The sequence below is a fragment of the Coccinella septempunctata genome, chromosome 8, assembly GCF_907165205.1.
Source record: "Coccinella septempunctata chromosome 8, icCocSept1.1, whole genome shotgun sequence".
Lineage (NCBI taxonomy): Eukaryota > Metazoa > Arthropoda > Insecta > Coleoptera > Coccinellidae > Coccinella > Coccinella septempunctata.
Window position 1 is genome coordinate 18092842 of NC_058196.1, and position 15961 is coordinate 18108802.

The 15961-nt window shown below is 35.1% G+C and overlaps 1 protein-coding gene across 1 annotated transcript; it reads left to right on the forward strand.

The window, feature by feature from the left end:
* Nucleotides 1-1043: 1043 nt before the first annotated feature.
* Nucleotides 1044-13933, forward strand: LOC123318957. The gene is made up of 4 exons (XM_044905740.1): nucleotides 1044-2017; nucleotides 2179-2701; nucleotides 8052-8555; nucleotides 13433-13933. Exons 1-4 carry the CDS (start codon nucleotides 1296-1298, stop codon nucleotides 13703-13705), a joined length of 2022 nt encoding a protein of 673 aa, XP_044761675.1. The 5' UTR covers nucleotides 1044-1295; the 3' UTR covers nucleotides 13706-13933.
* The last annotated feature ends 2028 nt before the right edge of the window (nucleotides 13934-15961 follow it).

Genomic DNA, 15961 nt, shown 5'->3' on the forward strand with positions numbered 1-15961 from the left:
AGAAATGATTGAGACATAGAATCGATAAGGAAAATGCAAGGGCATCCGAACTCTGCTTCAACTGAAATCTGGATACGCCGTTTGGGGCTGGTGCTGAGAAGGTGACTTGAAGGTGGATAAGTAGATGCTTCCTAACAAGTTCTTCACCAAACCATTTACCATACATCAGCCAGTTCCGGGTTTCAGGATTCCACGAGGTGTATCTGGAGTGGAGATTGCTCCCGGAGTTTCATCGTTGAAAGCTGCAGAAAACAAATCTAGGGATGCATTCACAAACTTACTCCGAGTAAGACCAAGTATGCTCTGTAAGCGTTCATAAACTTCCTCGGAGTAAACTCTGCTCTTGAAGTGGGTAAAGTCATACTCTAACAGTTTTGATTTAAAGGCTTTCACGAACACTCTATGTTATACATTTACGACAACCAAATTCAAGATAAAAATGCACAAAGGGTGGTCTCTGGCACGGATATTCAAATATTATCAGCGAGTGGCGCAAGTGCTCTACCATAGCCTACTAGAAGTTCTCTAGTAGGGCTCTACTAGTCGGGTGCACACAGAATTTCTTACTTTCTCTGTAGCCAACTACACTTGTTCCTAATGCTATTAACAACTTTGTGCAAGCTATTGTGAGTACACGTAGCTAGTAACTAGTTTAAAAGCTACAAGCTCAAAAGCCAGTGAGTGGTGTGTAGGTCGCCGGTCGCCGGCAGTTCAACCTGTTCAACCAAAGAGGAACCCACAGACTACTAACCTAGTAGTCTGTGGAGTAACCTTCCCTCTTTGGTTCAACTTTCTCCCGGGGGTTTACACAAGCGGAGCGGGCGCGTCGAGTTCGAGTACACTGGACTAGTTTACAAGCTGCTTGTGAAAAAGCCGGCTTGTAGCTTGTAAACTCGCCTCGTGTAGTACACTTTGCTCTGATCGGAACGGTATCGATGTAACAGATTGAAAAGGAGAGATATATCTCTGTTGAAAAGATGCAATTCTGGAACGAACCATCTGTCAGCTAGAATTTGACAGCCAACTTCACAAATGTAAACAAACGTCAGCTGCATAGATGTCAACGTTCAAATTTAAAAACCAAACGATCGTTAACGGATTTTGCGTGTTTTTATTGTTTTTGATGTTTTTTTTTTCTAAATGTGATATGTGGACCCAACACCATTTGTTGCATTGATTCTAAAACGTGATTTTAATAATTTTTTAAGGATTGTTGTCCTCATTCAAAGTTAAACTAGTAACATGTCCAAAAAAACATTGTAGCTTGTGGGGGTCCGAATATATAACATATAACAATGCCGAAGGTTAAAAAGAAAAGAGTTGAAAAACGTGTGAATTACGTAGCGAAGGAAAATACAAGATTAAGAGGAGCTGAATTATTAACATCTATTTATGATGGGGATAGACCAAGATCAACATCTTTCTCTACTGAGGATAGACCAAGATCCACATCCTTCTACGATGAAGATCGACCGCGATCAGAATCAGGATCTTTCAGTAGTAATCCTATGGTATCAATTAATAATATGGTCCGCACTCCTAGCCCTGATATACTCTCAGTATCTGTGCAATTAATTGAGGAGGAAGATAAGAAGGAGTGCCCTTTGCAAACAACTCCTAAGGGCAAAAGGAACCTATCTTGCAGATTTTCTTCCCGTAGTAGAGGTTCATTCTTCAACCACTCTAGAAACCACCTTTCCCCAATGTATTTTAGTAATGAAAGAATGAAAAAATATAAATGTGATAATGATTTTCTCATTGAAGAAGGCATTGTAGATTCTCAATTGAAAGAAAAAGAAAATATATGCGAAACGCCAAAGATAAAATATGAATCAATGAGCGTCACTAAGAGAGATTCAAACCTTGAAGTCGTTGAAGCGATAAAGGATATTCTGGAAATTAAAAATAATGAGGGAGGTTGTTTAGCTCGTAACAAATCCCAAAATGAAGTTATGCATCTGCAGGGCGTAGTAAATATCAACCCATACATGGATTATCAACATGTTCAAATAAAGAGGTAAATACTTGCATCAGTCAAGCCACTCTTTTGGGTTGAGAGGTTTTTAGTCTTTACATATCGGTTTATATTCATATTTTTTTTGATAATATATATACCTGAGTTTGCACCAAGTTATAAGGTAATAAGTTTCCATAATTTGAAATATAATTTGTTTACAGCAACAAAGAAAATGTGAATGAATTATCATTTTTCACTCCTGATTTGTTGGAATCCAAGCCTGCCTCAACTCCAATACATGCTGTGATTGAAAAGGGACAAACAAAGTTACCCTTTAACGATATCAGCAATGCAAGCTCGATGACTAATAAGACAAGAAACCTTAGGGATTCAGTACTAAGACGATCTGCCCTAACTCCAATAATTGTGGAAGAGCCTTTATCTGATATCAAAGAAGAAATAAAGGTGCAGAGAAAGGTAACAGAGTTCATGTCTAATACAGCACCACCTGGAGAAGAAGCTGCTACAAAGAATATGGCTAAGATAGCTAAAGCTCTGAATAAGATAAATCAAAAGTCCACCTCTTATGAAACATTGGTGGAGAGTAGTTCAAACTCTAACAATGATACATTGGGAGCTGTTAAGAAAGTTTTAAGACATGTGCACAGATACGGAGCTGTCACAGCAAAATGGACAATGTCTCTGTTTTCTGTTTGTATGAGGTTGGGATTTTCAGTGAGACCAGTGAGTATTGATTTTTATTTTTTTATTCATATATACAGATTACGAATATTCTACATAATCTTAACATGGGGAATGCCACAAGATAGAAAAGTACTGTAGAAATGGAATCTCCCGTGCGAGAATAATTTCATCACAAGTGATAAATTATCGAATGTTCATATGGACCGCTCTCTAAATCAGTTCCAACTACACTTTGTCATTAGAGTGGGAACTTCGAATTCGTGGCCGGTAGGCGCAGCTCATTTAAAAATAGGTGGGGCAAATCAAATATGAAGTGGAATATTAAATAATTTAACACTGTAATAAAATTATTCTCGCACTGAGCGAGACAGCATCTTCTTTCTTATTGCATTCCCTATGCTCCACATTAAATTTTCGGGATCTGTATATTCTTTTGAGAGAGACTTTTACAATTTAAAAACAACACCTGCGTAAAGAAATGGCAACAAGGGGCAGATCCCAAAACCTGATCCTCGTTCTAGATCTCGGTGTAAGCAGAGGAAAAATGTCAACAAGGTACAATACATATCTTTGTATGATACATGGAAACAAAAATAAAAACCTCGGAAGAAATTCTCTGTCTGCCCGTATAAATGTAATGATAATGAATTTGTGTGAAGAATAAGCTTAGAACTATTGGTGTATAAAGGCCTAATCTGTTGATCTTATTGGAGCTTATGTGATTAGGTGCAAATTTCACACAATGTTTGGTTTTTTAAAATATCTTTTTAAGTTATGGTGCTTCAGAAATGCAAAAGAAGTAGGCGTGCGTCTTAGATTGATGTTTATAGGTTATCTATGGTTTATATCTCCTAAACAATGATAGTCTTCAAGGGACATACATATTTGTAAAAATAAAAAAAATTTACTAAATCATTTGTTTGTTATTCTAGGAGTCTGTTCGGTTAATTAGGACTGCCCAATTAGAAAAATGTTGGCAGACATTTTGTTCACTGATTTTGAGGTGTAATGCGTGGTTGCGTTCACAAACTTACTCAGAGCAAGCTCTGAGTAAGCTCTGATTACCGGAAGCGTTCACAAACGTACTTTTAGTTCCTCAGAGTATGCTCTCTGAGCATGACCATACTCATACTCTACTCTCGGAGTAAGTTTATGAACACACCTCGTGATTCATTAAGAGGAAGTAATACCTTGAGAATCTCGATTTAAAATAGGAATTCAGTAGTTCTTAATTTACAATTGTAATCTTTCATAAAGCCTTGATGTGTGTGACATTGGCTGAGCACTTTTCGATTTTCGAAAAAAATTTTGTTATGCTTAATTGTGCTAGGTTTGTGCTGCTTTGTGCCGTGGAGATTTTTTTCAATTCCATACGGTTCTCAAGATATTCCAGACAGTGGAATGGAATGGAATGCTGCCAGCCCAGCACTTTTAGAAAAAATGAGTTTTTAGGCCTGAAATAGATTGTGCTATAAATGTACTGAGTTGTGCAGTTCGAATTTTTGCGAAATTTCCTCTCATTTCCCAGAAAATCGAAAATGAGGAGAAAAATTAGCTCAGCAATTTTGTTTTTTTTTTTCCTAAAAATGAGTGGAATAATTTGTGCTACATTTATGCTGATTTATGCCATAAATATTTTCTCCAAAATTCGTGGAATTTTCCGGGAAAAAGCAAATTGAAAAAAAAGCTAGCTCAGCACTTTCGTTTTTTCATATGGTAAAAATTGTGCTACACTTGTACTAACCTGCGCCTTTGAAATTTTTACGAAAATTTTTCTAGTTTTCCTATTAATAAAGATTTCTGAAAAAATGGCTCAGCAGCGTGTTTTTTCGATAAAAATTTTGTATATACTTATGCTACATTTGTGCTGACTTGTGCCGTAAAGATTTTCAGAAAAAGCTTTCAACTTTTTTTTCAAATGGTGGATTTTAGAAAAAATCAGTAGATTGTTTGAAAATCATTGTACGTGGCAACACGACTAATATTCATACCGTTGAGGATCGCAACTCTCCATACACAATATACGACTCGTTAAGTTTTGCATAGCGTCATAAATTATCTGAAGTGTACAGGGTGGGCAAAATTCGTTGTCTACTGAAGGGATCTCGAGAACTATAGCAGCTAGAACAAAACGGATGACACATTCTCGAGCTCTTTTTTCCTGACTATTCCAAATCTGAAAACAGATCCAGCCTAACGATCATAGATTTTGAGTTATGAACGATAATTGAGAAATTGCCATTTTCAATGAATCTGAATAACTCGCTTATTTGAACTCGTATTCGAAATCCGTTGTTACATTCTACAGGCACTTTTTTATGATGAATTCGAATATGATATTAAGAAATTTTTCGATCCAGTCATTTTCGAGATACGAAAGTGATTTCTGATTTTTCAAATGTAAACTATAGTTGAAAGTTCTTTAATCTTGTGGCAATTTTTTTGCTGATTTCAAAAATGTATCATATGTTGCTGTTCACATGAATGTTACACGAGAAAAAAATTCAATACTTTTTCCGGCTTTTCGATTCTCTGATGAATTATAAGTAGGCTGGGTTACCATAGCAACCGTTGAATATGCATTATATTTTGTGAACCTGAGTCTCTATGATTGAAATCACGGATTGCTGTAAATATTTCGATAATTAATTTGCCATCGTTTGTTCTCGCGATATTTGGCATGCTTATCTTATGATGGTTCACAATTCGAACACTATCGTTGACAGAAGTACCTATTTTTCATCATCTTACTTCTGTAAAAATTATAATTATAGATAGCTATCCTATTTTATTTATAATATTACTATTATTACTGACTCTTGAAGTGTCTTTCATAAATAGAAAAACGATAATTGAATAAATTTTCTTCATTAATTATCAGACGAAAGTCTTTTACCCTCTTTAAAAGGATGTCGATCTCGATATATATAAAAGAAAAAATTATTCGTCAGTCGGTGATTCTTATCGCAGAAGGTTGAATTCACATAGGATTATGTGGACCTCACGAACGATAATGCATTTTCAACGGTCGCAAGATGAAAGAACTTTCAACTATAGTTTACATTTGAAGAATCAGAAATCCCTGTCGTATCTCGACAATGACTGGATCTAAAAATTTAATAATATTATATACGAATTCCTCATAAAAAAGTGACTGTAGAATGTAACAACGAATTTCGAATAAGAGTTCAAATAAGCGAGTTATTCAGCTTCATTTAAAATGACAATTTCTCAATTTGCGTTCATTATTCAAAATCTATGAACGTTAGTCTGGATCTGCTTTTTCAGTTTTGGATTAGTCAAGAAAAAAGAGCTCGAGAATGTGTCATCCGTTTTCTTCTAGCTGCTATAGTTCTCGAGATCCCTTCAGTAGACAACGAATTTTGCCCACCCTGTGCAGTGTATTTCAATCGCGATTGCAAGAAAAACGGACTCATTGCAATACATTGATCAGATAAAATCTTCAAAATTTAATAGTGGACGGAGTGACGGACCATCCTAGGAAACCTTGTGGTAGCCGATTGGAGACTCACTTAGACCAGTTTGCACCAAATGCACTTAGTGTTAAGTGTCCCTTAAAATGAACCCTCAACTCATATTACGTTGCACCAACTGTTAAGTGACATTTAAATGGCTAAAGCTAGCCTTAAATTTAAGCGCTCCTGTAATGACCCATTTTTGATGGATTTTGAAAATTGAATGAATTCATTACTGAATACCAAGCTTTTTCTTTTGCCTTTATTGTAATGCCATCAGTCTTTTTTAATTTTCAATTTGGTGTCACAAATCATACTATAGTTAGCAATAAACTCTTTTCTTCTGTTGAGAAGTTGAGTGTCCTTCGTAAATTACCACCACTTGCTTGGCAATCATTCATCATATTCGTTTCGTACTAACAAGGACAATATGGACATTTTCTTCACGTTCCTCTTCAAGAATAATAAAACAAACTCACACAAGATCTTACAAAGAAAGTGTTGTACTTATATGAACTTAGGTACCTTTTATTTGACAATCATTATCATTATCAATATATATCAATAACGAGGGATTAAAAATGATAATAAATCCCAAAACACGAAAAAATAAATTGAGGAGCTGGGTGATTGAAAAAGGAAGAAGATATTTCAATTCTGTTATTAACCCCCTATAAAGAATTTCTCTAGTTTATTGACACCACCAGATTCAATCCACGGTTTATCTTTTGCCCATACCTAGTTCAAAAACCTCCACATGAGCATGACTCCAACCATCACTTGAATAAACATCTTTTGATCACGATGCATTCCGTCATAATGTTCTATTTCTGCTTGTATTTGTGTTAGATCCTAAATGTAACTTTACTCTTCGTCACATTGAAATTTATGTTAAGTTTGAATATTGGCTATTCTTATTATGCATGTATCTTACTCAAATCATGTACAGGCTCACGCCTCCGTGATTACTGTTTATACCTGTATTTCACAGAATAAACTATATTATTATTATTATTATTATTAATGCTAATTCAACAACAAAAAGTTGTTACTCTTTGTTAATATTATACACTGACTCACAGGACAATAAAGTTAGGTTAATGAAATGACAACGATCATAGGCAACCGGCCAACCAATGAAATGGCTTTATGGGACTAGGATGAAGTTGCACCAAAATAAAAAACTGAAATATCACTAGATATAAAAACTTAAGGGCTCCTTACTTAAGAATCTCTTAAGATCTTAAGCCACAGTCGGGCAACTGGGAATAAAATTAAGCGTCCATTAACTTTAAACGAGGCTTAGTTAAGTACTCCCTTTAAGGGGGATTGGTGCTAACGGGCCTTACTTCCTACATTGCACTGGCTTATTTAAGACAGGCTTAACTTCAAGGCTTACATATTTCTCAGATTTATATAGCAGTTACTACAGCAATCACCGAAATAAGTGTAAATTAAAACTTACAAAAATACCAGTCCTCCATAATTAATTCAACGGGTCCATTATTTCCGGAAATAGAACTAAATTAAAAATATTAATGGTTTTTCAACTGCCGTGGCGACGTTTCGCAGAAGTTGCCTTCTGCCTCTTCAGGGCAAAGAAGTCCAAAAATTAACCACATAGTGTCAAAACTTAACGTTAAGTCCGCCTCAAATAAGTCGGTGCAAACGACCATGTTCTGATTTTTCAATTTACATAGTGAAAGCTACGGGAACAATAAATCGTGTGAATTTTCCTTTCTCTCTTTATCGTATTGACTTATTCATCAAGACGAATAGCAAGCATGAATGGATTCTTTTCAAAGCTTATGTATCTGTTTAATTTTTCCACCATATAAAAAAAATCTTATTTGATAAATACTGTATAGTAGTTGTAAAGCATTTAATTCGCTTAAAAAAGTTTTCCATTACAGAAGATAGCAGCTACGCCATGCAACCATTCTCAAGACTTGGAGTCTATTAAAACATGCACCTGTAATAAATATCAAGAGGATGTCAATAACTTGAAAGAAAAGATAGTGGAATTGAGTACAAGTATAGAAGACTTAAAGAAACAAGTCCTGGAAAACATACAGAACAATAGGAAGGTAGAGACGCTAAACGCTACTTTGGTGGAGCTCTCTAAAGACGTTCAAAACCTCAAATTGTTGAGGGAGGAAATGGATAATCTGAAGAACAGATTTAACACCATGAGCTTCTCCACGATTCATCAAACTCCCATGTCTATTACCAGAGCTCCAGCTCCAGTCGCACCCCCACCTCCACCTCCCCCACCACCCCCTCCACCCCTTCTACTTCAGGTAAATAAACCGAACCCTTTGAAAAAGAGTTCCGCACTGTCTAAAGCTAAAAGCGAGACACCTAGGCCTGTTATTTCTTTAGACGATATATTGAAAGTGAAACTGAAGAAAACGTCAGTGAGTATCCTTTGCTTTTGGTGTGGTTCGAAGGACGTTATTTTGGGTTGTCTTGTGTAAAAATAGCCAGTTAAAAATATTGCATGTTTGAAATAGTTGCAGTAATTTTTCACAGGAATTAACGAATGAATAATCTAGTGTAGGAAATAACTGTAGGCACTAACACTATAGACAGGTGAGTCTTAAACCTTTAAAGCGGCCCACAGGCGAGCAACTTAGTTGACAACTACGTTGTCAACGAGGTTGTAAACCATACTAGGCTGAAGGAATATCAACCACCAACCAGTCCACAGACGTTCAACTTGGTTGTCAACTAGGTTGCTCGTCTGTGGGCCGCTTGAGGCCTGGTTGTACAGTTCAAATTCGAACCCAGTTCAACATTGAACTTATAGTCCATTCAAGAATGATTGACATCCCAGTAGGACTTGAAAGTCCAGACGCAGCTTAAATCTGGTCGCAAAAGATCTTCAATAATTTCTGTAGTTTCAATCACAGAAGTGGAATATTTAAATATAACCTAGAAAAGAATTTGAAAAGAAGAAATATTCAAATTCAGATCATATTAATCAGCAATCAAAATTGATATAATTATGTTTCCAATTTGTTGGATTAAATTAAGAATATAAACAGCTGTACATAATTCAATTTAACTTCAGTCAGTGCATAGATTCACAATAATTGGTCTATGGATCACCGTTATTAGGTTTGTTCGTAGAGTGGTTCACAACGGTTGTGAACTGTACAGAGCAAGCGCAATTCCACTTTAGGGGGACGAAAATCCATTTGCGCTTGCTCTGTACAGTTCATAACCGTTAGGAACCACTCTGCGAACAAGCCTATTCACAATACCAACCTGAATTCCGCACACAAAATCTGAACTTATGGGCTATTACCAACTTAAATTCGATTTTCCATAGCCACTCGAGATGTCAATCATTCTTGAATGGACTATAGTTCAATCTATAATTGTACGGAATTATACAGCTGGGTTCAAACTAAAAAACTAAAAAACGCAGTTTGAAATTGAACCATACAACTGAGCCTTAAACTATATTCTTGCTGTATACCTTAGGTTTCTTTGCATTATCTTGCAAGTATGGGATTGCGGTTTCGTTTATAACTTCTCGTTGAGTGTGAAATTATGAATTTTGTTTGTTGCTGGGTGGTAGTACTGTCCTTTACATTAGTAAAAATTTCAATATGATCTAGTGATAATACGCCTTTTTTATGAGCATATAAAATATAATAGTGACTATCTCGCCTTTTCCAATATCATAAATTAAAGAAAAATTGACAATTTTGTTTAATTATTATTCACAGACACAAACAGTAAATCAATTTCAACCATAAATTATGTTCGACAAAGAATTATTCTTGAAACGATAAAAATGTTGCACAAATCTTTTGGTGACAAGATCACAACATCCCTTTACAGTTTATGTGAAACATACTGTACAGGGTGGGCAAATTTCGATGTTTTAGCACTACAGTTTTTAAACCAGAGGAGATACACAAAATCTGATACCCCATTCTCGTTCTCTTTTTCTGAGAAACTAAATATAGTGGTAGTCATTTTTGGCCACTTTCTTTTGTTTTCGAGTTATAAGCAAAAAGTGGAAAAATGGCGATATCGAAATAAATTTATATCTCCGCAAATATTGATGATAGTGCTCTGAAATTGAAACATTATACAGGCACTTTTTTCCGTAGAATCCAGTGGCGTGCTTGCTTTTTTAGCAGGATTTTTAATTACGAAGCTATGACCCAAAGTTATGTTTTTTTAAATGGGAACACTAGTTTTCTGTGCAATTTTTTGAAAGCTTAGTTTTTACTGATTTCAAAAATATATAACATCATATGGTTTGTATCAATATAAATAATAGAAAATGGTCAAAAACCTTTTTTCTCAATATTTCTATGGTTTCAACTTTTGATGAGCATAGAAAAATGTAGCATCGTATGATTACCAATGTCTCTTTCTATAAGTCCTTTCATTATTATGAAAATTTATGAAATATATCTTGATTGAAATTTTGTGAAAATTGGTAAAAAGCATAGAAAGAACGACATTGCCGGAAGGAGACTGCTTTTGTTATAGGAAACTCTATTTTTCTGTGCTCGTCAAAAGTTGAAACCATAGAAATATCGGGAGAAAGTGTTTTTGACCGTTTTCTATTATTTATATTGATACAAACCATATGATGTTATATATTTTTGAAATCATTAAAAATTAAGCTTTCAAAAAATTGCACATAAAACTAGTGTTCCCATTTAAAAAAACATAACTTTGGGTCATAGCTTCGTAATTAAAAATTCTGCTAAAAAGGTGAGCACGCAACTGGATTCTACGTAAAAAAGTGCCTGAATAATGTTTCAATTTCAGAGCTCTATCATCAGTATTAGCGGAGATATAAATTTATTTCGATATTGCCATTTTTCCAATTTTTGCTTATAACTCGAAAACAAAAGAAAGTGGCAAAAAATCACTACTACTATTCTAAGTTTCTTAGAAAAAGAGAACGAGAATGGGGTATCAGATTTTGTCTATCTCCTCTGGTTTAAAAACTGTAGTGCTAAAACATCGAAATTTGCCCACCCTGTACAGGGACTGCCAAAATATACGGCTTACAAAAATTTTACACTTTTTCAAAACTGACTATCTCTAGTACCTCTTTGATTTTGATGATCTTTTTTGTGAATTTTCGGTTAAATTCTTTTATACCACATATTGTTGAAATACTGATTCCACTTACAATAGAGAATGAACAGGGCGTAAGGAAAGTGTAGACATTTTTCAAATCCTGCAAAATGCACCAACTACAACAGGGGCTGACATAACGTGTCACGAATATTTTGGATTTTCATTCATGTTACCAGTGGCGGCTGGTCTGTGAGGGCTATAGGGCTACAGCCCCCCATACAAGAAATCAATACTTTTGTGTTATTTACCTTCCCATACGATTTTTAATGAAAATATTACATTTCACGGTTATTTATATAATTTATTAACGTAAAACTTCCATGCGACTCCTGCAGTTTTGTTTATTTCAATCATAATCTAGCAGTTCGTCCCTGTATGGGCGATGAATCGTATAGCCGCGAATTCTTGCATTCGGACAGTCATTCGGCTCCAGCCGCAACTCTTCGTGTCGGTCAGATACGAAGTTTTAACGAGTAAAAGGGCTAGCGCATAGACAACCTAGCGTGTCTTCGTATTTGTTTTTGTTTACGTGTTGAAATAATGGCGGACAATAGTGTTCAAACTATTATAAAATTTGATTTCGCGAGGCTTTCGCTTTTCGCTGGCGGAAAAAAGCCGTATTAAACTGCTGGGTAGACCGACTCCCGATTTGAATTTAACCCAGGCAGATAAAACTCCAAAAACTTCTTACACAAGACGATTCTCAAGACAAGTGTATAACATGTATAACAAGTGATAACGTATGGGCAAGGGCAGGATTTAGAGACTTGAAGCACCTTAATGAAAAAATTAAGAAGCATGAGCTATCTGCATGTAAATTGTTCGACAGAATTAGCTTTTCTGGTTACGATTAATATCGCTGCTCAATTAGATTCAGCTTACCGGAATAATATTATTAAGCACAACGAGCAAGTAGATAAGAACAGGTATGTTTTAAAATGAATTATAAATTGCATCAAATTTTGTGGAAAACCCCTAGTGAACTAGATCACGAGCCGCCACTGCATGTTACTATCTCTTAGCATAAAATTTACACATATTAAAAGGAAACTTATACGTAAATAATCCTTAATAGTTGGGGAGCCGAAGAGGGAAATTCGGGATTTACTCGAGCGTGTCAGATTAATATAAGGGGATATACCTTGGACTATGTAGAGTACCTACCTCTACCAAAAATAAGCCTGTATATAGAGGGAATTGTCTACTAGGACAGCCTGTCAGAATACAAAAAACGATCATTGTACATAACCGAGCTTGTCAGATTAAGATATATGTGGCTAATTATATGTTGAAAAGAATATATCCTCTTAATCTGACAATTTAAGCGTGACAAAAATGTGTGAGAAGGCGCCAAATTTGCAAAAAAAAAATCTGACACGCTGGAAATTTTTTTTTCACAATTTTAAACTCTTCCGTACGGCCAGTCCCACCACGCAAACTGTCAGATAAGCATGAATTCATCATCAGAGACACGTAGGGCATATACAGTATCTTAATCTGACACGCTCGAGTACACCTGACGATTTTTTTTTTTTTACATCTTTGAGGCCCTGCAAACGCTTTCCCCACCACTGAAAGCGCATACATCATAGAACCTTTTTCTCTTTCCACCATCTAATCTTCAAAATCCACTAAGTCTCGACGACGCTCGAGTAAATCCCGATTTAGCATCGTCGGCTCCCCAACTATAATAAATAAATTATTAAGGCGGAATTCAAACTAGATATAAATAATTATATTCAGATGCATAACACCTACCGATTTAAAAATCCGCAACTGTTACGAGTTACTATCTGAATTCAACTAGCTATCCACCACCACCATTACTAAGGGTGCTCAAAGAAGGACCGTCTCAACAAGGAAGAGTAGATGTTTCGATCTCGTTTGATCTCACAACACAACTCCATCCCTGATGAGAACAGTTACGGAATATCCTGACTATATTGAATGCTGGCAAGTTCTACACAGTATGAACATACTCGAGCGCCATCGAACAGCCAATAAGTCAAGATTGAATTCCCCCCACCCGGCATGGATGTGATCACTCATCTTTTTTGATTTTTTTGTATTTTTTTCTCATTGTTCTGAATGATAGGATATTTTATAATCAGACTAACCTCAGTAATAAAAAAAAATATTTTATAGAAATCTATTTAAGTTTTTTGAACATTTCCAGGAGCGATCAATTACCACTAGAAGATCAACTGGAAGCCAACCGGAGGTGACTCAGGATATGTTGCAGCAAGTGAAACTGCGAAAACCACTTTGCCGATCTATGACTCCTTCAATGCTTCCTAACATTTCCCCAGAAGGTTCCACTAGCCCTCACTCGAGCCTTAGAAAACTTTTAAGAGACGACGGTAGCTTCAGGATAAAGCGTTTAAGGAGGGTGGATGGATACAGTTTTAACAATACCAACAAAAATAAGTTAAGTAGAGAAAGACTATGAGCTGGTTTCACTTCTCTTTTTAATATCGATTGCGAGATTTTTAGATTTATCGACAAACGCTCCAAATCGGAATTTTTAATTTAAGACAGATATTCGTTCATGTTAAGATAATATAACTGAAAGATTAATTTATATACCTAAATATTTATATATCGAAATTATTTATATATCGATGTTGACTTTTCGATGGATACTTTATAAGCGTAAATAAATGCTCGTTGAATTTTTCATAATGTGAATTTCATTTAAGTATATACTCGCATTACTCGATTACTCCTTTTTTGCATATCGATTAAGGAGTTATTCGCCGTATTATAACGTCTTTGGGTCGATTTATTCCAAAGAAAAAAACTTACTTTTTACTTCACATGTAGGTTCTTGCCAGAAACGGGCACATACAATGTCACCGGAATGATAAAAAATTATAATTATTCTATGGATTCCACATATTGGGTTAGATCGACGTTGATGGATTTTATATCTGCGTAATTGAAAGAACAAAATTCAATTCGATGAAGATAAAATTCAAATTCTACACGCCGGTTAGTGTCCTGTATTTCAAAGACTCTTCCACTTCCATTCGTATTTTGTAACGAAATTTTATTTCTGAGATAAAGAAAATATTGTTAGTGATTTTCTTTCTATTCCTTGGAAGCTTTTCAATTACAGAACTGAGCTGTTGTACACAGATTTCCACTGTTAATAGATACAACCAATTTTTTTCCAAACATTCAACAGAATGTTTGTTCTTTTTCATGAAAATAATTTTTTCGAAAACTTTGACTTTAGAGCAATGAACCAAGGGAATCTTCTTTGTGTAAAATTAATTGGTGCTTTATAATTCGCTGTTTTTCCAGCGGCGTTAAAATCAGTTGACAAAACATTTCGAAACCTTGGAATCTCCAAATATTTCGAATAGGGTGCAGAAAAAAGCTATTAACATTGAACATCTGTGTAATTCATATCAGTTTCTAAGATATTGAAAAAAACTGGAAAAAAACCGAGGAAAAAAATGGACAGAAAAAATGTTTCTTTCTCATGAGTAATCTACAGTATTACGTTGTGAAAATTATTAAGGAACACCCTGACAGAGCGAATTTTCAGCTTGTGCATATATTGAAAAATAACACTAAGCAACAAAATAATGCTTTGTTCTACCAACATATGTTCTTATAAACTTGCTAGCTAAGGTATACACGGACGGTGAATAAAAAGTCAAGAGTTAGCGCTCGTTTTTTTGTTGATAGATATTCATGATTTTGAACAACAAAAATTAATATCAACAAATTATAACATTTATGATGACGTTGTAGGTCCCTGCTTAGATTTTTTGGCCTTTCTGGTGTAGGACGACTTCGGTGTTACTCTAAACATGGACTTACAGAATAACGCGATATCTTGATGAAAACGCTCACCGTGCTCGCCTATTTGGAAAAAAATTGAGATGTGTTTGAGAAAAGTGTGTTTTCAAAGACATTTTGTATTCCATTTCTTGATAAGCTTGTAACACCGTTTCGACGAACTTGATAAACTGCGGAGAATTATGATTACCGAGAAAACTTTTTGTCACTGTACAATCAGGCTTTTTTTTTCTCAAGTTTCGAGGAAATTCTGGTGAATTTGATCATGTTAGCAAAATCTTTTTTGATGAATAGTATCCTCAATCTCACGTTTACTATGTTGCCACAACACCCATCGTTCTGAAGAACAAAGCGAAATAATCACAGCGTCAAGAGTTGAATTTTGTCCATAAGAGATGCTTTATTTCTTGAGATTTTTTGAACATCCAGGTTTGTTCGAAGTTCAAAACAGCCATATAAAAAATTTGCATTTTTTCAATTAGCGTAAAAAAGCAATTCCTGGAATATCTTAACGAATGAAACGACTGTGCGTGGGTTATTAAACAGGGCGATTCAGAACTCGAGGCGAAAAATTGATTGCTATTCTTGATAAAAAAAATATAAAATTTTTGGATATTACCTTGTTTCCGAGATATAAGTGTTAAAAATTTCTGCATGTCATCAATTTCAAACTTTAATAGCTGATAAAAATACAGAAAAAATTAAATCAAATGTTCAAAAAAGCCACCATTAGCATCGATACATGCTTGACAACGCAGAATAAGGGAATTGTACACTAATTGCATGTTTTGCCTATTCTGAGTGTATTCGACTGCATTAATAATTCGTTCCATTAATTGTTCTTCATCATTTATTTCCACTGCGTAAACTTGTTGTTACAAATGTCGCCATACAA